This window comes from Drosophila yakuba, chromosome 3L (genome assembly GCF_016746365.2).
Source record: "Drosophila yakuba strain Tai18E2 chromosome 3L, Prin_Dyak_Tai18E2_2.1, whole genome shotgun sequence".
Taxonomy (NCBI): Eukaryota; Metazoa; Arthropoda; class Insecta; order Diptera; family Drosophilidae; genus Drosophila; species Drosophila yakuba.
The window spans coordinates 7,676,008-7,696,671 of record NC_052529.2 but is presented as its reverse complement, the minus strand read 5'-3'; the positions used below and the strand labels follow the sequence as shown (position 1 = coordinate 7,696,671).

The window sequence follows — 20,664 nt, the reverse complement described above, 5'->3', positions numbered from 1 at the left end:
TTCTGAATGCGAGTGTGTGTGTTAGCCAACTTGTTACGGATGCTGGCCTCGTATGTGCGGCTGGGAAAGTTGTTTTGTGTTTCAATAAAAAAGAAAACAGAAGAAAATGGAATGGAATGGTACGGAAAAGAAAAGCAAGAGAGCTGGAAAACATGCTTGGAAAACTTGTAAATGCGGCTGGGCACAAAAGTGGAATCTAATAAGCTCACGGCTAAATGTGTTATGATGAATGACATTGTCAGCCGCACACGGAATTTAAACTTTTTGGCCCTGGGACCACCTCAAGCAAGGCTTATAATTGAAAACTCCGTATACTTGGCCCCCTTTTTGTTGTTGGAGGTTTTGCAAGATTTCCAGATTTGAATTGGCTTTGTGGCTAATCAACTAATACTACAAGAGATTCGCATTCATTCATTAAATTAAAATTTCATCCCGCTCATCTGATTTGATTGCTTTGTGCCTAAGTGCCGGCCGTTCCTCCAGAACTTCAGCCACCAAAATCCAGCTGCACGTTAAATTTTCCCGATTATATTGCGGCTTCAATCACAATGGAAGCTGGCAGTCCCAAGTCGAATCGCAACTGTTGGCACTCGGCAGCTTCTTGGCCTGTTTGTTTATTTGCCTGACAGCAGCCATACAGCCGCTGCCTAAGTATCTGAAACTGAATCTGAATCGGAATCGGAATCGTCAAAATGTATCTGTATCTCTGCCGGGGTATCGGCAGCTCAGTATGAAATCCGCATCCGGAAACTATGTTGGCCTGCCATTGAAATTCATAAAGCATCAATGGCTCCGCCGAGCTTCGCAGTGGCGTGGCTCTTTTTGTTTGAAATCATTTGCTTTAATTCAAGTGAAAAATTATTTAAATTGGTTATCAAACGTGCGGCTCAGACAAGCTTCAATGGGGCTACGGATGCAGATACAGATATAGATTCAGATACAGCTACAAATACAGCTACAAATACAAATACAGATTCAAATACAGGTAAACGTGGATATGGAAATGGAGCAATGCTCTTTGTTTTCCCCCAGCCACATCCATATAAAAATACCTTTTGTTGCCATGCTGGGCCGACTGGGATGGAAATGAAAATTGATTCCAACTTAAATGAAAAATATTGAGCAAAGTAATTTCTAAGCGGCATTTGGTAGATGGCCAGGTAGATGAATTTGTAATATTTTTTTTTATATCCTGAAAAATGTATGAGCCATATAAAATATTTCGAATTCAGATAGACAACAATTGCGCCCGGATCCATGGGGGATTTGTCGATATGCCAAGTGTGTTCGGGCTCACTCTGAAATTTCGATGCGTGTTTATGGATATTAATATTTTAAGGCCAAAACACCCGAAGGCAATTTATCACTATTGCCCCATGTGCAGCAAACTTTTTAGCTATTTTCCACAGCCTTTAAATAAATTGCACTAAAAAGCAGAAAGTAGAAAAGTTCCGAATGACAAGACTTTTGCTGCATTTGATAGTTTACTTTTTATTGTTTCATATTATTCAATTATATTATGCTATTATGTATCTCTGTTATGCACTCGCTCTGCTCTTTTCATCGCATCATATTTTAGGCTTAGGACTAGAGGGTTCTGCACTTCAGTTTTGATTTCACTAAATTTATATTACTTTAATCGTACTATATAATGTCACCATGCGTTTGGCTACCGCGCCAATCGCTTTGTGTTCTGCATTTGTGGTTTATTGTTTTAAATTAATACCTTAACTGTCGTTACAATTACGTTTAATTACATTACAAATGTTGTAGTTGGAAATGCATTGGTTAAATGCAAAAAGAAATTATTATGTAACTAACTATCGGTAACTATAATTAGAATTTAGTTAAGTGTTTCGTTATCGAATGACAATAAATTACGAATTTACCATCCACGTATGTATGTGTATGTACTTATGTATGTGTGTTGATTATGCTATAATTTCATTATCGTTACTCATCTGATGCATATAAAAACTGCGATCCGAATGTGGAATATTCGTCGGTAACGAGTATTGTGGGTAATCGCGAGCTACGCTGTAGAAAATCTCTGGCCTACGATAGGAGTACTGTAGAAATCGTTCGTAAAACATATGTATATCCTATATAACCTTCAGATATATATTACCGTATATAGAGTGGGCAGAAAGGGCTGCATGCGATAGTTAAAAACGGTTGTTTCGTATTGTAACCACGCGGGGCTTACTTATAATGTACACACACCTAGAAGTCTTTTGACAAAAATACACATTTATACACGCATATACAGGGTCCTGTGAAGAGTTTGGAGAGCCTTTGAATTCTCGATTCTCGGGTGCATTGCCATACGTTCTAAGTAGGATACTAATTTGGCCAGTATTGCGTAGGCGGAGGCGACTGGGTGTTCCGCTGCTGTTTTTCTTTTCTTTTTCTTTTTGTTCTTTTAGTTTATTTTTCTATTTCATTGTGGGGTGAGCTTATGTAATTACAAAATTAGACATTAGTTCGGTTACGGCTATCGGTAAGTTACAAATTACAGTTTACAAACTACAAATACGTTTTCTGCTTGTACAAAAAATTGCTGCTTGCTCGTGCCGTGTCCTAAACATAAAGTACAACTCAATATATATATATATATCCACGATATATATATATATCTATTTGCGTTTATCATATACGACGTGTAGCAATATATTAGACATATTACCTACGAGTAGTGTGTATGCGTACGGGTAATATATGTAAGTATGTATTTATATGCAACATCCATCTGCCGTCTGAGTATTTCTCTTTTTGGTTTTTGTTTGGAATTCGCTGATTATATGCATGGCCATGATTCACGTTTACATTCAATGTATGCACGTAGGTGTGTAGGTGTGTAGGTGTGTAGGTGTGTATGGGTGTGTATATATGTGTGTGTGTGAGTGCTGTGATTTGTTTTGTTTTATGCATGAGAATGGTTTGGTGTGACGCCGCTCTGCTTCTTCCTTCCGGTTCCGCTTACAGCAGTAAATTTTCTAAATGCGCTGCATACTCATCGGCCGTCTTGAACTCCCTGCCTTCACTTTCGCCGTGACTGTGAAATGAAACAGAAACAGTGAGAAAATTAAATAACATAAAACTAAGCAAGTGGTAATTGTAATATTTTCATTCATCAACTTAAACAGCTTAGGGTTTAATTAAAAAAGAAGATTTAGAACACATTATTCGTAGTTTACAAATAAAAAAAGGTCTCAAATTAAGGTGGTAATTTCTCCCTGTGCACAAGTGCTTGTGGCCACGGAGGTAATGAGCAAAGTTGGCAAGTAATAAAAACGTTAATGCCAAATCAATAGGACACGTGTAAGTACACACCTGCTGCCGTCGCCGATTTCCCGCTTCTTGCGCTTGCGATCCTGCGAAAGTGCCTCCACGCACAGGATGATCAGCTTGCTGTCGCAGGACTGGCGCTTCTGTTCGAGCAGCTTGTGGCCATCGAGATTGCTGGCATAGCCGGACTTCAGATGGTCACCCGAGTGCCAGGCATCGCAGTAGGTGTCCATGGAGCGCTCGCCATTGGGCAGCGAGCCGTGCCACACCATCTTCATGGGCCTACAAAGGTTATTAGCAATATAAATATATTCTAAAAACTTTAGCAACAGTATAGATTTGTACCATGAAGAATCCGTCATCACATTCTTGCCGCTGAAGCTGTAGATTCTCGGCGCCTGCGAGAAGAAGCCACCTTGGCCATTGAAGATGCCCTTCCACGAGTTGAAGAGCACATCGCCACGAGTGTTCACCACGGGCAGATCCCGGTCACCCGTACGCACAATGCTGTCCAGATTCTGTACCCTGCAGACGAGAGACGAGAGTTAAGCATTCCGTTTATGCACAAGTTATTGCCAGCATACGAGCGGCAATTATACGCGAACGAACAAACTGCCATCAAAAGATGTCTGAAGGGCAGGTGCTGTGTTCGCTCGGTTCTAGCTCTTTGTTCGTTTGTTTATTTATGCTTTTTTCCTTGCACAGCCCAAACACCAAAACTCGTAAAACTCCTACTACAAGTCCACCTCCCCTTTGGTGTGCCGGTAGCACTGGGTAAATAAATTGCACGAAATTGTTTTCACAAGCTTTTGTTTTCATACTTTGGGCGCGCGCATTTTTGCCGCTTTCGCCTCGCTTCAAATATCAAGATTATGCGGCAACTAATGAGTTCCCAAAGTGTCGGCTCAGTCGGGCCAACGTGGCGTATGAGCAATGCCGAGCATTGAAGCGGCAAAATTCCCGAGCTGGATTTGTGAAAAAATCCTAATAACCAGCACCGAAAAAAACTAAACACGAAAACGGGCCAAATACGCGTGAAAAATCTAAAGAATGATAAGACACACTCGCTGCCAAAGACAAAACCAAGTACTCACCTGGATGAGAGGAACGCCTTGAAGGTGCCCAGGAGTCCTGCCCGTCGTCCTTGCCGATAGCAGGCGAAGTCCGCCCCCCGAATCCCCTGCAAATCGCCGGTGGAGGGCTCATTCAGTGCGGCCACGCGTAGCTATTGCGGATCCAAGAAAATATGGCATGAAATTAATGCGGAATTTATGTCAAGCATTTTAAGATCTAATTAATACAGAATTTAATAGCCAGAAATTGTTTGCTTTACAAAGGGAGGGCGGTCGCAACCCCCCGGGGACTCTGTACAATAATTGATAGGTACGCGTAATGGATAGTAAAATATTTCAAATAATTGTAGGGACTCTAAGGAAACAAAAACAATAGATGCCGAAACCTCCTTCCGGGCACTAAACACAAGAAAAAAAAATCCATAAAAAAAACAGCACTCATAAAAATGTTAAAACGTGGGCAGAGGAGCTCAAAGGTCGAATCTAGCTAAATTGAGGGGGGGAAAAGAGAACTCACCATTCGCGGATACCACTGGAAATACGATTTTAATTTGTTTATTATTTTCGAATCCATTAAATTTGTTTGTAGACGCAGCCATAAATGTGGGACAAAAATGTTCATAATTTAATATATCTAAATGGAAAATTCCGAGCATTCGAACACCGAGACACAAAAAAAGAAGCTCTCAACATTCTGGATTTTTGGTTTCGTTGAGAACTAAGCTTTATGGATTACCCAAAAGCAAAGGACACAAAATTCAATCAAGAAGCGTCTAGTTATAAAAGCAAATCACATAGAAACACACAAGGAAATGGAATTAAACATATAACTTATTTGTCTAGATAAAAAGTATAGGGTTTCCATTGGCTTAGTGAATATATAGATTTAAAAACAATGGATACAGACAAAAGCAGAAAATCAAACTACACCAATTGTTCCGTGTACAACAGAACTTTAAATGCAATTTTTGCTAATTAGAAATATTTCCATCGACCAGCAAAACAAATTAAATTATTTATTCAACGAGTGTGTGTGGTGCAAAAATCGTTTGGTTATTTGAAAATATGCCCGTTTGGTTTTTATTATTTTTTAGTCGACACTACGATATGCGAATATTATGGATTTAATTACCGTTTCGTATTCGGGCGCGGTTGTAAACTGCATTGAATGACAATTAATTATAAATAAGTTTAGTAGGTTATATCGATAGCAATTGCTTCAGCTTTTCAGCTCGTCTCACTGAGTATTCAATGTGAAATTAGGAACAAGTAGTGTGTAGTGCATTTGTTGTGTATTTTTGTAGCTTTCTTGCATGAAAGTTGAGTTGCCAAAACATTGATAGTGAACTCCATTAAAAATTTGACATAAATCAAGCAGCATCATAAAATAACTATCAATAAATCGCCAACTCAATTATGTAGAGTAGAATACATTTTTGTTAGACACTCACGGCGGGAAATGACATTCGGAAAATCAGTGTCAGCGTGCTTCGCGATTTATAAATATTTCATGTTGAGCACATCAAAGTCGAGTACAATTAATGCAGGCAAAAGGGAATCGCAACTAGGACTTCTGATTTTCCCTCGAAGAACTCGAAATTCTTTTTCTATTTTTTTTGCCCGGTATCAATGTCATTATCCCACCGATGGATGTGGATGTGGATGCGATTCGAATGTGGCAAGCAAGTAGATGTGTGGCAGCAAGATAATGACAATTTTCCATCATTTTCCACTCACCGTTGGCGTATTGAGCAGGGGTGGTGGACTGTTGAGCAGGTTCTTCGACTGCAGATCGAATCGCATCGAGGGTGCCACCGTTGTGGGCGGAGCGGGCGTGGCAATCGGCACCAGAGTTCCCAGCTGCAGAAGATAGTAGGGAATGGGGATATACAAAAAAAAGGGGGGAGAATTAAATGTGGAATCGTAATTAAAAGGCGCAGAGACAAACAAGCGTTTGACGAATTTGTAATTAATAAAACAAGAGGCTCTGTGCGCAAATATGCTCGTCAGACCCTTTCAAGTAGTTAATATTTCAGCGCTGGAACAGAAGGCAAACAGCCGGTGTTCGGCTCCATGCCATTATGCGATGAAATCAGCGTTGTATTGAAACTTTTGCTCAAATATTTGCATTACGTGTTGGGTAAATATATGTAGCAACTGTCCCACACCCTTCCCCCCCTTCCGCCCTGATCCACAGATCCCCAGATCTGAGTCCTTATGCCCATCCTTTCACCCAGCCCAAGCTTTTTAGCGGGCCCAGTGTATTAGGGTCAAATTTTCGACTGCCATAATGCGCGACGTCGTCTGACAAAAGTTTTAATTACTATTTTGAACTTTAAGTAGTCGACTCGTGTACTGAAATCTAATTAGGCTGGCGCTTCGGCTACCATCTCCGTATCTCGACAGACTGCTGTGTACTTGGCCCAGACGAAAGCGAAATGCAAATAGGAGTCCCGACTACACCGGCAAAGATTCGGAATACTTCACAAACTATTATTCCGTAAATAAAACCATTTTATCAAGAAATTGAAGATTAAAGTCTTGTATTCAATGGAAGTTCATTTTACGAACATTTCGAGTATTAATGTATTATTGGAGCATAAGTACATAACTATTTGTTGCCGTGCAGCCAAATTCCTGGCTTGCTGATATTCCGTCAACAAAGAGTCCTTTGCTCTCCACCCGATTTCGCCATATTACTCGGCACACACTGACAGTTCATGGTGCTGTGTTGGGTTTTTTGTTGTCAAAAGTATTTAAATGCTGCCGTCAAAGGCAAGAGATTTCGTTTTCATTCCGGGCTGTCTTATGCACATGCCAGTTGCCAGGACTCGGGACTCGGTAGTCGGTGCTCAGTAACCAGTAACCAGGATCCTGGAGCCACGAGGCACAACCCTGCTGTGCTGACTTTTGTGCCCTGCAACAACGGAAGCGGAAATCGAATCTCGAGCTGTTTTTTTTTCGTCTTTTTTACCAATGTTGCTGTTGTGCAGCAGCAGCCACAGCTCCCCAATTCGGAGAATTTTGTACACTTTTGCCACAATCGAGGCACTAGTTTCCCGTGGCTGGCCTTTCGTTTTTCATTTTTTGATGATTTCAATAACGCAACAAGCAGTCCAAGTTGTGGCCACTTTAATGTTTAACAAGCTATTGAGAAATCGAGCAATTTTGTGTGTGTAATTTCTGCTGACCCAAGCAAATTTTCGAGGGAGAAAGTAGGGTAATAAAAGGCTCCCATAAGGCGCAAGTTCACCTTGAACGCAGGTCCAGATTAATTGGCAAATTTCGACATTTTAGGGGAATTGTCCAGAGGACGACAATAAAAACCTTCGATTTCCGTTTAATATTACTTTTAATCTGGCAAAAAGAATTTATGGTCTTTCTTCCTTCTACTTATCCACCAAGCCATATGAAGCGATGCATGTTTTATGTTCCATCAATAAATGTTTTGAGCCTCTGACGGACTGACTGACTTGGCTGACTCAAATTGCCTGCCACATGCCACATGTCTCAGGACACTCGCAGCCCCCCGTGTCCTTCCTTTTTATTTGTATCCCTTAACCGGCTCAAGTGAAAAGCCAAGCGCAAGTCAATATAATTGAATAACGCAGATACACATATGTATATATAGTATGTATAGTAGCACCCATGTTTCGGGTGGCAATCAGTCTGTACGTCTGCAACATTTAATGTGCAAATAAAAAACGAGTCGATACAAGGGCAATGCCAAACAAACCTTACTTTATGGCAGGCAAAGGAAAATAAATAAATAAATAAGGCGAAGCCTCTGCCAGGCCTGTCTCATCTACTTTTGCATGCATTTGAATCTTCTCCATTGTTTTCCTTTTTTCCTTCTTTTTTTTTGTTGCCAAAGAGCAGCTTATAGCCATAATGGCACAAGAAGCGTGGATGGAAGGGAGCGGGATCTATAAAATAATAACCGCCCGTCGGCGGGCTCAGCGGCTGTCATATTTGGCATTTTTAAAAGTCCCTCTGTTTGCTTAGGAGCCAGAAATCATATTGCAAACCCAAAACCAAAAAACCAAAAAAGGATTTGTCCCGAAACTCACCGCAATGTACTGCCATCCCTTGTTCACGCGAACCAGTAGCGCCTCCTCCTCGGTGATGTAGGCCAATGTGCCCGGCGGATTCAGGGCCGATTTCTGCGGAATACACATATGTATGTACACACATATCAGCGAAAGGGTTTTTTTAAAAATACATGGCAGTTGCCAAATTTAACCAATCGACACCCACTTTTGTCATTTCATCGATGTTCTGGAAGGTGACTGCGCCCGGCACAATCTTCATGTTCATATTCGATGAGGATGCGGAGAAGTATGGCTCCTCGCCATCGACGAGCCCCAGGGTCTCCTCATGCTTGTGGGAATGTCCTGGCTGGCGTGGTGGCTCTGAAAATACATAGTTCATGCATTATGACACAATATTTGATATCCCGCTTTCACTTATTTTGAACTTAATAAGTGCTAAACCATAACAGTGCCAACATACTTATTTCTAACTTCTATTTGTTTTATAAAAGTTTTCACAAATTCTATGCCTCTACAATATTTGATATTCGAATGAGTAAATCAATAAATCAATATTCGTGCACTCAACAATGTAATTATAATTATAAAAAGCCTTGTTATATCCTGTTGCTCTACATGTGTGCCCGAAATTCAATATGAATAAAATTGTGCTTAAATGTTACATCTGCACATTCAACCGTTTCCATTTTGACTTCTGACCAAAATATTACTGTTAACTAAAATATGTAATATCTCTGTGTGTGTGGGGGCCATGAGTCGTTGGTTTTACCATTTTTGGCAGAGGAGAAGGAGGAAAAGTCATGACGATGTGAAAAATCGCGCATAAAGAAAATGTTTACACGTTGTACTCCATCAATGGCAAATGAGTTAATGATGATGTGCAAATATGAGCAGCTCACTACTAGTGAGTTCCATTAATGGAGCTAGCTCGTGTACATAAATGTTGGTGATTGAATAGGTAATTTAGGAACTGAACGTAATCAGCTGAATCAAAAGGTAAGTCATGCAACATACAAAAGGACTAGAACTACTCTAATGTGGTGAATGGGAGTTTCGATTGTAGATTGTAGATTGTAGTTAGTTAGTTCGATTACCGGCTGTGCCATCGGGCCGATCGCGAAGATCTTGCAGTTCTCGCAGTGCTTTGAGTTCGTCCAAGGATGAGCGCGCTCCTTGATGACGAGGACGATGCAAATGACATGGATTGATAGCGGTTGGATAAGTTAGGTTTTTTTTGGTTTTTTGTTGCTCTTGGGCAAGGATAATGCTAACTATGTACAGATATTGACCACTAGCTAACTAAGCTCACAAGTGACATATATACAATTTATGTTAGCATAGCACAGTTTTGCATAGCCTATCTCACCTGGTCGTCCGTAGTAGGATGCATCGCCAAAGAAAGAGCTTCGCGAATCCATTCCGGGTTCTCCTTTGGGTCCTGATATGGAAAGTCCCGGCAGACCCGGTGGTCCCGGAGGTCCTGGAGGTCCTGGCATTGGGATGTACTGCACGCCGCCGCTGTCGCCATCGGCTCCACCAGTGGAGGGTAATCCTGGAGGTCCTGGCAAGCCATCGCGACCATCCTGACCTCGGTCTCCCTTATCGCCCTTTGTCTGCAAGTGAGTTTCAGTAGGTGAGTATATGCAGCACCCCTGGTGATCCATCAACATTCTGTTGGCCCCACGGGGCGTATACTTGACATCGACTTTTGGCACTTACCCCTTCGCGTCCGCCGGAATCGCCCTTTGGTCCTTTGGGACCCATTTCACCCTTTGGTCCTGTCATGCCAGGACGGCCCTGTGAATCAATTAAATTGGGCGTCATTAAAATCAGTAAAATTAAGAACAAAATGGGTATTGTATGGAAAAATAATAATACAAGAAGGCTTGTTTAAAATGCACTCAATTATTGGAATAAAGTCCTTAAAATCGCTTAAATGACAACGGCACGTATCAAAGTTTACAGATGGCCAGCAAAAATCATACTCTCCTTTTCGTAAGTGGGAAAGTTGGAGGGCAAATTATAAGATCATTGCCAGCAAAATGCCTCGTGCGAAGCATATACAACTTGGCCCAAATGCAGTTCCTAACACTGGGAATCGGACCAACGGGGCAACTTGAACTATGGCCAAAAAACGGGCAAACTTTTGCCGTTTTCGGAATGTGCAACAATTTTGCTAGTTGCAATGCTTTTGTCTCTTCACTCGTTCCGGCAATGGAGCCAAAGTTCCGTGGCCCACTCCAAAATTTGGCTGCAGAAATGGCAGCTCATGTAAAAACGTTGCTTGATTTTGATTTTTCGGGACGGTAAACGATGCCAGTTGGCATAGAGAATGTCATGGTGTCCTTTTGCAATGGGCATACCGTGCAGCACACGCGCCTGCCTCTCAATTCACTGACTCTGACTCGGATCCAAAACAAAAATAAAGAAACAAAAAGGAAACTTTGCTCCTTGCTGCCATTGCTTAGCTGTTGTTATTGCGGAATAATGGCGGAATTTCTGGGTAAACTGCAATTGGAATCGTGCGATGCACCAACTGCCGCGTCCTGAATAACCGTGATGAAAATGCACTTAAAATACTTTTCGTTTGACTTTATTCCAACGCTTTTTGTCCTTTTTTTTTTGCAGCTCCTCTTGCTGTGCAACTCAACCACTTTCAGTGCCCTGATTGTCTAGATTGCGAGTGCGGCCAGGAAAATTCTGTTTGTCTGTGAACATTCTTAGCATCACGAAATATATAGCCTAGGTCATGGGCGCAGTAAGGCACAATTTTGAGTTCTTTGGTTGAGGATTAGAGAAGGCGTAAAAGAGTACTTTAAAACCAAAGTTATAGGGTAAAAGTAACAGTGACCTAAGCTCGTGATATGTAGATTAAAATAATGCCAATAAATAACATGTTGCGATTTTAAAAAACTCCTTTCAATATGAAAAACAATGGTAAATATCAGAGAACTGCAAGAGTGGCATTTTTAGCCACCCTGATCACACTCAACAATTTTGAGTGCGGGTGCCACTCACACCGGTTTTCGAGGGTACATACAAACACCCGGTCAAAATATTCGGGTGTCTGCAAACACCCTGGTGCCTGCGCACCCGAATCAATGCGGCACCCTACGTCGCGGGTACCAATCACACTCGCCACTCATAACGAAGGGTAGAGAAGGCAAACATGCAGAAAAAGGCAAGTGCCTTTTTCTCGGAAACACCCGGGTGTCTTGGTAAACACCCTGGTGTTTTGGTAAACACCCGGGTGTTTTGGTGAACACCCGGGTGTCTGGTAGACATTTGAGTGCCTGTGGTAGGTAACATACGAAAAAGAAAAGTACATTAAGTACTGAAAAACGAAATATATTATGCCAAAAATCTGTAGAACTATGCATTCTATTTACAGAAATTTAACCAACACGAAATAGACATTTCTTTTTTATATCTTATATTATTTGCTTTGTTAAAATTTTTAATATTTAATTACCATATTTAACTTTGTATGTATAATTTTTCTTTTTAAAATGATAAAAAAAACAATAGAAATAGAATTGTGTTAATTAAGTATAAATACTATTTAATAATATACATAATATATTATTTAATAATACATATGTAAGTTTGTTTTTTGTTAAGACATTAGATACATAAAAACGCAAAAACATGTGCACGACCTTTTTCTTGGGTGTTTCCATTCACCCTAAATTTTTTGGACCGTGTCTCGCTTCCACCCATACAATTTTTATGCATACAGAAAAGTACCTGCGGCCGTTCCTTGCTTGCGCGTCACCCACCCTAAACTTCTTTGCACAGCAGACACCCGGGTGTTTTTTGTGCAAGTACAAAAAACACCCTGGTGGCAAAACACCCGGGTGTTTGTCATTGCTAAATTTAGGGTGTCTCCAAACACCCGGGTGCGGAGACTCCCGGTGTTTAGCGGGTACACTTAGGGTGCCGGTGGCTTGCTGCAGTTCTCTGGTAAATATGCCTAAATTTAGTATATGCCTTTAATCTTGTTTGTGGTTAATACTCTGGCCATTTTTGTATTATGAAAATATTTAAAAAACAAAATTTTCCTTTCAAAAACTCAGTGCCTGCACCCACGAAGTAATTTGTGGCTACGCCACTGGCCAGCATGGGTGAAAGCATGTGAAAGTTGGTCAATCTCATGAATATGCATGCGAAAGTTGTGAGTGGTCGGGACTCTTTCAGTCGCATTCCACCCTTCACTTACCGAGTGTCCAATATCGCCCATGGGTCCGGGTTTTCCGGGCGGTCCAATTGGTCCAGTGGCGCCAGTTCCTCCACGCCGACCCCGCATACCCTTCTCGCCCTTCTCGCCCCGCTCGCCCTTGGTCCCATTGGCACTGGCGAGTCCCTCAAGTCCGCCGGGCTGTCCGGCCTGTCCCGGCAATCCCGGCAGTCCGGGTGTTCCCGGTTCGCCGGGCTCACCCTTTGCGCCGCTGGGCCCGTGTGCACCTTTGTGACCCTGTTTTTGCCAGCGAAAAGATTTCGGTGAGAAAGGAGCGCAAGTTGTGTGAAATGATTTACGGTCTTAAATATGTAGGCATACATGTGTGTGCCCAGGGGGGCATAAGGAAATACAGGGAATACTATATATGGTTGTGTGTGGGAAGCCTAGAAGCGGCAACAGCAGTTCTCTCGCCTAATTTGGCCGTAAAACTCAATTTCAAACGTTTTGTCGACGACCGAAAAAAAAGAAATTCAATTCAAACTCATTTTGAAATCAAATCAATTCCGAAATCCCACACTCACATCCACACACACGCAACACACGAGCAGAGAAATTTATGCAATGCCTGGTGACAAGCCCGAAAACACAAAACCATATTCCTTTTCTGTGGGGGGGACAGGGAGGTCCTTTTTGTGGAAATTTGCTTCCTTCCTTCGACTCAATTCATCCCCAGCGTCGTCTTCCACATCATCAGCGCCTTAAATGGTTCGCCATAAATTCGCACGCCTGCAGTTGGTTGAGGAAAATTGGGAGGCTGGCTGCTGGCTGATCCGGCTGCTACTTTCCTCGATTTTCCCCAGTTTGTTGCGTTGGCGAACCTTGCTCCACATCGCCAACTTAATACCAACTAATGAATAATTAATAAGGCAACACACACACCCACACACACACGACTACTCTGCTGGCGGCTGGCTGTCTTTTGAGATTCCTGTTTTTTAGGCTTAATGAAACGTACCTAATTGTGCGTGTATTCATACGTTTAAAATGCTAATTTCCATATTAGTTTTCTGCCCTCGAAAATTGTAATGCAATAACGCCGTCTCCCTGACAAATTGGGCGTGAATTTATCATAAAATCCCAATCGATTTTTTTTTTTTGTTTCATCAAGTGTGTGTGTGTGTGTGCTGTTTGCATAATTTCTTTTTATTTTACGCACGATTAATTCCGGGTGTGGCCACCGAAGGGAATAACTACTTAAAAGAGCGACCTTGTTACGCCAGATTCCTTTGCCACAAGCCGCATAAATATTACTTATGCATATATATCAAAGGTCGTGGGCCCAATTTGGATGCTGTTTTGCAAGAGTAATCTGCGACACCCGGAAGGTAACCGAGCTCAAAAGCTAAAGCCGGGAAAAAACCGACAAACAAACAGACTAACAACAAGCACATTATGCGAGTCCTCCTGGTTGGAGATTTAAGTTTTTGAGGTTGCAGGACATAAAAGAAATATCCTGGAAAAAGGGAGAGACACCCGCAGAGGGTGTCCGAGGGTGCAAAGCCACCCCAACTAAGCTGTTAAATGGCATACAGGGTAATGGCTGGGAAGTAAGCGTCGCCTAAGCAGGATGAGCTTTCCAAATGGCCAAAACTTATTATGAAAGTAATGCCAAAACGAGAAGTGAAAAGAAGCTGAAACGAAACCAAATAGTTTATGATGAGTGTGTGCGTAGGGGAGCCATTTAAGCTGGTGATCATATCATATCCACTGAAAATCAAATGAGCTATAAATGCACACAAATTGGCCCCCAACGAAAGACACATCCACATCGTCGCAACTGACGCATTTTTCTCTTTGGCCAACTGCTGATAGAAATTTATGTCCCAAATTGTGTATTTCCTGCACAAATGACTGCGTTGCCATAAATATGAAATTCGGGATAACGAAGGGATAGAATAGCAGGACCTCAACTGAAGCTGAGCGCCCCCAAAAAAAGACTTATTACTATCTATCAAATTGGGTACAATTTAGCTTGAACTCAAGTAGTAATTTGGTAGATGGGGCGTTTATCCTTTCACGGGTTTAATCGCTTGGCATTTATTTGCCAGGAAGCAGTCATTTTAGGAAGCAGTAAAATATTAAAATGTGCCATAAACGAGCGAAAATTATCTTAGCTCTTCATAAAGCCATAGCACTTTTACTATATTTTGATTTAATAGACAGTTGAAAATAAAATTTAAAACTATATACGTTTGTCACTTTGGAAAGCAGTAAAATATTAAAATGTGCCATAAACAAGCAAAAATTATCTTAGCTCTTCATAAAGTTGAAAATAAGATTGTATAGTATGCAAGCTTAAAAACGCTTTTATAGAGCTTGAAAATTTATCTACAACTAAAATACATTCTGGTTTTTGGTCGTAAATGCAAACCTTCTGACCTTTTGCACCCAAATGCCCGACCAAATACGATTATTGCCCGGCCCAATAGAAAATTATCGTCGTAGCCCTGTTTTGCTCATTTGGGCCAAAAAGCAACAAAGTCCTTGGCCCGATTGCCCTTTTAAGAAGCCTCAAAATCAATTGAGTAGTCAATAGGGCAGAAGTTATTATTATTATATATTTGAAACAACAATCGTGCGGGCCTCCAAGCTCCACCTCCTCCCACCCAAAAAACACTTTATAATGCAAACACTCACGCACACACGCACACACATCTAGAGCTATGGGAAACTGGAAGGTTGGGAGAGAGAATTCAAGGAAAACCTGGGCCATTTATCAGAACATGCCCCCATGACTTACCGGATCGCCACGCTCTCCTTTCTGGCCGGCATCACCTTTCTCGCCGGGCACACCTTTGGCTCCTGGCTGCGTCGTGCCCCGGAATGCGCCCATCGAGTTGACCATTAGGGATTCCTGTGTGCGGGTATGTGTATATGGGCATAGTAATTTGTTAAATATTTGCTTGTTGTACAATTTATTTTCGATACATGTATCTTCGTCTGCGGGGGACCCCCATTTTTCTGATCGTTTTTCTTCACAGCAGGCGGCCCCCCTTTTTTGACGAGGGACACCGCCGCCAGGACACCACATGCACCAAAACACACGGCGGTGTATCTCAAATTTGATTAATGATCTTTTTTTTTTTATTTGGGCGTAGTGGGGCCTCTTTTTTGGGGGCGTACCGCCTCTCAGATTTCGGGGCGGGGCTAATGATGCCAAGTGGTTCTAGTCCATTAAAGGCGGTGGCCAGCGCTTAACCCCCGACAAACCTTTTCGTTTTTTTTTTGCGATTTTAGTTGTGTTTTATTAACGAGTAAGTGGTGGTGATGGTGGGTGGAACATAAGATGAAATTGTTAAAATGTTTATACCTTGAAGGTCCTGGTTGGATTCCAATTTATCTGTTATTTATGTGTTGATTGTTACAAGAATACATAGTTTTTTTTTTTGGATACGATATACGTTTAACAATAATATAGAGCAATGGGCGTGAAATTAAAGCGTATTAGTAGATGATTTCACTGGTAGAAAATCGGGAAACATATCAAAATTGCAACTTTTACTTTTACCGGGAAAACTCATAGATACAAATTGTACATGGGCATGGGTAATTGAATTTCTGAATAAAACATTTGAAGAAGTGAATGTCGTGTCGGCAATCAAAAGCCGTTCTAATAAGCATAAAAGCATTTCCCTCCTAAGTAACTCTAAGTGCGTCTATAGAAAAAGTCGGCTTTAAAAATCGCCCAACTAATTGTATACCCTAAATTGAGGCAAAGTATATAATATATATTATTACATTCTCCCTTAAGTTCTTTTTCAATATATTCCATTAATATCCTTTCCCTTTTTCATCTGATTTCTATTTTATTATTATATGCTTGGACCCAAGCGCATTTGCTCAGCCGCTGGTGGCTTCCTTGTCGTGTGTCCTGGCACCGCCCAATCCGAAGGATAATGCCGAGGGTATACGGCTTTCCCTGGAAAGCTTTTAAAAACGCTCCGACTCTGGGGTGATGATAATGATGATAAACCCTCCGACATTAAACAATGGGCGGGCCGACAGGCGAGTGGCTGTCTGATTTTTACTGCCGCCTCGTCGACCACAAGTAGCTTGACACTTTCATAAACGTAACAGTGCGATAATGATTACGGCCCACCCCCATCCTCTGCCACCCACAACCACCCACAGTCACCCACACACAGTTAGATGGAAAAGCGGGCAACATACGGCGTTGAAATGCGGTGATAAAGCCGAGCGGCAAAAAGAAAAGTTTCACTCTTGCATGAAAGGGTTCAAAGTGGCAACGGGGCTTCGGATGCCCGGAGTGATGTGATGTGTTTGCCTTTGTGTGGGTGACTCCGACTCCATGTTGCTGCCCCCCCAATCGTATCTGTGTTTGTATCTGTATCTGTGTGCGTGCCACCGCATTTAACCGCGTGAACTGCGCGCCATGCGCTGATAACGGTAATTGCCACCAGCTGGAACACCGCCATCGACATTGCCATGTGGCATGTGGCATGTGGCATGCGGCACCCCGAATACTGCCTCCTGCCTTCTGAAAACTGAGCCTCTGACTGCCGCCTAAGGCCAGTAGTACTACAGTAAGGCCCACAGTTGCACGGAAAGTAATTCTATGATTATAAACCATTTTTTATAGGAATATATTGCAAAGAAAGCTTTCTCTGAACTTAAAAAATGAAAAATATTATCAAGAAAAATTTATAAGATTTAATAAAGCATTTCAGAAAGTATTTTATACTACTTTACTATGTTTTCTTTGGCTGGGTTCACTATTAAAACCTTCTAAACCTTTTTTAAACTGCCTTTAAATAAGACCTATTTTCTGCCAGTGCAGACTCCACTTGACTTCAGTGTCGACACGACGACTCCACTTCCATTTGGGTTAGGTTAGGCCTGGTGGCTCGCGTGCTCAAGACGCTTACGTTTCGGCCCTTTCGCCAGGAGATGATTTCGTGTTACCTCCGCGGTTTTAAGATTATTAGCAGAGATAGGCCATTTGTGGCATTCGCGACAACGACAACGGTGGCCACCGAACGTGCCCGCTTGTGGCAGACTCTGACTCCCAGTTGCCAGTCGCGAGTTTCCAGTTCCCAGTTGGAATAGGAATAAGGATCTGAATCTGGAGCTGGCGTGACGCCACGAGCCACCAGGGTGGTAATTTTTCACAGTTACTGCGCGAGCCAGGAAGGAAATTAGTTTAGGCAAATTGTGCGGCTTGTAAAACACGACGGACGTTTACCTTGGCCAGTCCTCGCAATTCATAAGGATGTGCGTGATTGAAAAAAAACAGACGGACAAGGAGCGGCAGGACGAAACGACGGAAGGATACGCGACCAGACACCGAGCAACTGCATTAGCCATCTGACGTTGCTGTGTTTGCCCAGTGTAAAAGGTGCAATTTTGATCGAAAGCCAAGTTGAAACGTAGCTGGGGAAGTTATGAAAAATATTCTCTTCGATTAGCCGATGAGTGGATACCCTTGTCCTCTATATGAAATAATAATAAATAAATAAAAATAACAATAAATGCTATACATATATTATTATTTATACATATGTAGTATATATAGGGGACGAGGGCATAAGAACTTGATATAACATTATATTTACTTTTATAAATACTTAGAACTTTGGATACACCAAAGTAACTTTTAAGTGTGTCACGATATTATTTATTTATTGTATAAGCTACAAAAGAAGTTATCGATTTTATAAATAAAAGTAGAATTAAATTTAAAGAAATATATAATTATAATTTAAAAGTTTAGTTTAAAGTTAAAGACTCTAACCAAAAGTAAACTACTCGTGACACACTCAATGTGCTTTAAAATGGTGTAGAGATATTTTCGAGTAAGTCTATTACGACATAATTAAACATTTAAACTGGTAAATATATTCAAATGGTTTTCTTTGTCTTTTTCTTAACGTTTCTATGGAATACTTACATCGTAGTTCTCGGGCAAACCAGGCGGACCCGGTGGTCCCGGCGGACCCATGACTCCGGGCAGTCCGTCGACGCCTGGCTCGCCCTTCAGCCCCTGGGCACCCTCGGACCCCCGGGCGCCTCTGGCTCCTGGCACTCCGGTGGCTCCCTGGTTAAATGGAAGCGGAAGCGAGACATCCAGTAGCAGGACAACAAGAGTATTGAGGCGGTAGAAAGGGGAAGAAACGTCGCCGGCAGCGACAGAGAAATAAATCACATTAGTGGGCGTGCATATAACGTGTCCTGCGTCCTTACAGCTACAAAACTACGTCTACATGGCAAGTTCTACACCGTCTACGGACTGCGACTTCAAGGAGCTGTTTGTGGTGCTATAGCATTTTGGGGGGTTTTCCTAACTGGCTGCGGTCGATTTACATAATCGTTGCGTTTTAGTCCGAGCTCATTAATCTACGCGACCGTGCCCGTCCATGTGGCATGTGGTTCGGTTTTGGGGGCCTTTGGGATTGGATTAAGTTTTGGGTATTGGGGGTCTACCGACATTCCAATAGGCTGCATGGATGGGTACACACAAAAAATGTGTCTCCCGATGTTCTTAATCTTATGCAAAATGGTCACGCTGTGAGCCATTTGCGTGCCATGTTTCTATGCCTGTTCTTGTTCTTGTGCTTGTTCTTGTTGCTGTGTTGGCCTGTGTAGCTGTTGCTTATCGTCGTCCTTTAAATTAATTGCTATTAGTTAAGGGATTAGCAGTGGGGCAACAAAGTTGTCGCTGGAATTTCCGGTATGCGCGCCAGCTTGCCATATTTCACTGTGCCCGTCCAAAAGCCTTTTTGAGTGGGCTGAGCTTAAGGATACGGGGTGGCATTTTGGGTGGGTCAGTGGGTTTTTCGGGCCAAGTAAAGAGGGGGAGGACGTTAGCTGGCATATTTAGCTTCTGGCAATGGACCGCAGAATGCGGGGCATACCGCTTTCCTTTTGATGTATTGCATCGCATTGAAGAGGCTGCGTTCCACAGGTTGCTAAAGTGCCCCAGATAATGCGAGATTGAATGGAGACGGAGATGGAGAGATGGGCTTTAGAAGTGAATGTCTTTGGCCTGCTTTCGCTTTCTGAATAATTCCAACCGAAGTAATGGACATGCATTCAAAGTTATTCTATATTTTTGGTTAGCTGCTCAAAGTTTTCTTGCTTTCATTTTTTTTTGGCCCTGTTGCGTGATAAGCACTTAAGTGAGTTGAGAGGAGAGCTTGTTACATTGTGGACTTTGCCTTTGACCCGCACTCAAACACACACTCACACTGGCACGCTGTAGTAAATGGCAAGTACATAGTCAAGTGTAGTTCAGCACACACACACACACACACACACACAGGGAGACATGTCCTTTGTGTATCCACTGTGAACTCTTATGGTTGCCAAAGACGTTCCCAGTTGATGAGATAATATAACGAGTAGCACCCGGAGAGTGGATAAGTGTTTAAGCGTGAGCTGGCGCATAAAGAAATTTTTCGTTACGATTCGTTCCCATTTTCTCCTTTTTCTCATCTTCCACGCGACTCTAAGTGTTCGTGTGTGTCTGTGTGTGTGAGTGGGTGTACGTTAACGTTTTTTCCATTTCCGGTTACACGCACAGCCATACGCACACTCACACACACACACACACACACATGGTGCACAGTGCAAATTATGATGTTTGACATAGGAAAACATGCAGCCCCTTCTGAAATTGCCCACCCTCCGTTTGCCAATTCCCCAGTCCATCCAGCTTGAATCCACTCACTCTTGGAGATTAGACGATGTGTGTAATGAAATTGAAAATGTGTTAGATTCATGTCAAATATTGCCTTTTTGCCAACCCGTTGTAACTCGAAATTGACGTACACACAGTAAAGCCCAACGAACGGAAGGAAAACATGAAAGAAAGTTCAGCTCAAATACCTTCCAGCTCGATTACATACATAGTTCGCTTGAGTACAGCACTGACTTATAAAAAGACCTTCACTATTTTCTCCAATAAATTGTAGTATAAAAACTAAACTTTAGTTCTGCATTTATAAAAAATATAAGAAATTTACAAGGATTAAGTAAATACTTAACTATGCAC

At 42.0% G+C, this 20,664-nt stretch overlaps 1 protein-coding gene across 17 annotated transcripts in view; it reads right to left on the bottom strand.

The window, feature by feature from the left end:
- Positions 1-1,471: 1,471 nt before the first annotated feature.
- LOC6533257 (collagen alpha-1(XV) chain) overlaps positions 1,472-20,664 on the bottom strand; it is a 57,543-nt gene continuing 38,350 nt past the window's right edge. For 4 of the 17 annotated variants that reach the window (XM_039373466.1, XM_039373472.1, XM_039373467.2 and 1 more), the window contains 16 exons: positions 18,562-18,708; positions 15,964-15,993; positions 15,394-15,507; positions 12,633-12,887; positions 10,133-10,210; positions 9,780-10,026; positions 9,508-9,585; positions 8,619-8,773; positions 8,432-8,524; positions 6,099-6,221; positions 5,494-5,520; positions 4,879-4,893; positions 4,383-4,513; positions 3,634-3,813; positions 3,334-3,570; positions 1,472-3,055 (listed from right to left, as the gene is read on the bottom strand). In XM_039373466.1, the coding sequence (XP_039229400.1) occupies positions 2,980-3,055; positions 3,334-3,570; positions 3,634-3,813; positions 4,383-4,513; positions 4,879-4,893; positions 5,494-5,520; positions 6,099-6,221; positions 8,432-8,524; positions 8,619-8,773; positions 9,508-9,585; positions 9,780-10,026; positions 10,133-10,210; positions 12,633-12,887; positions 15,394-15,507; positions 15,964-15,993; positions 18,562-18,708 (1,986 nt within the window). In that variant the 3' untranslated portion in view covers positions 1,472-2,979. The remainder of the gene's footprint in view (positions 3,056-3,333; positions 3,571-3,633; positions 3,814-4,382; positions 4,514-4,878; positions 4,894-5,493; positions 5,521-6,098; positions 6,222-8,431; positions 8,525-8,618; positions 8,774-9,507; positions 9,586-9,779; positions 10,027-10,132; positions 10,211-12,632; positions 12,888-15,393; positions 15,508-15,963; positions 15,994-18,561; positions 18,709-20,664) is intronic. The other 13 variants (XM_043206985.1, XM_043206986.1, XM_043206989.1 and 10 more) reach the window with 10 other exon arrangements.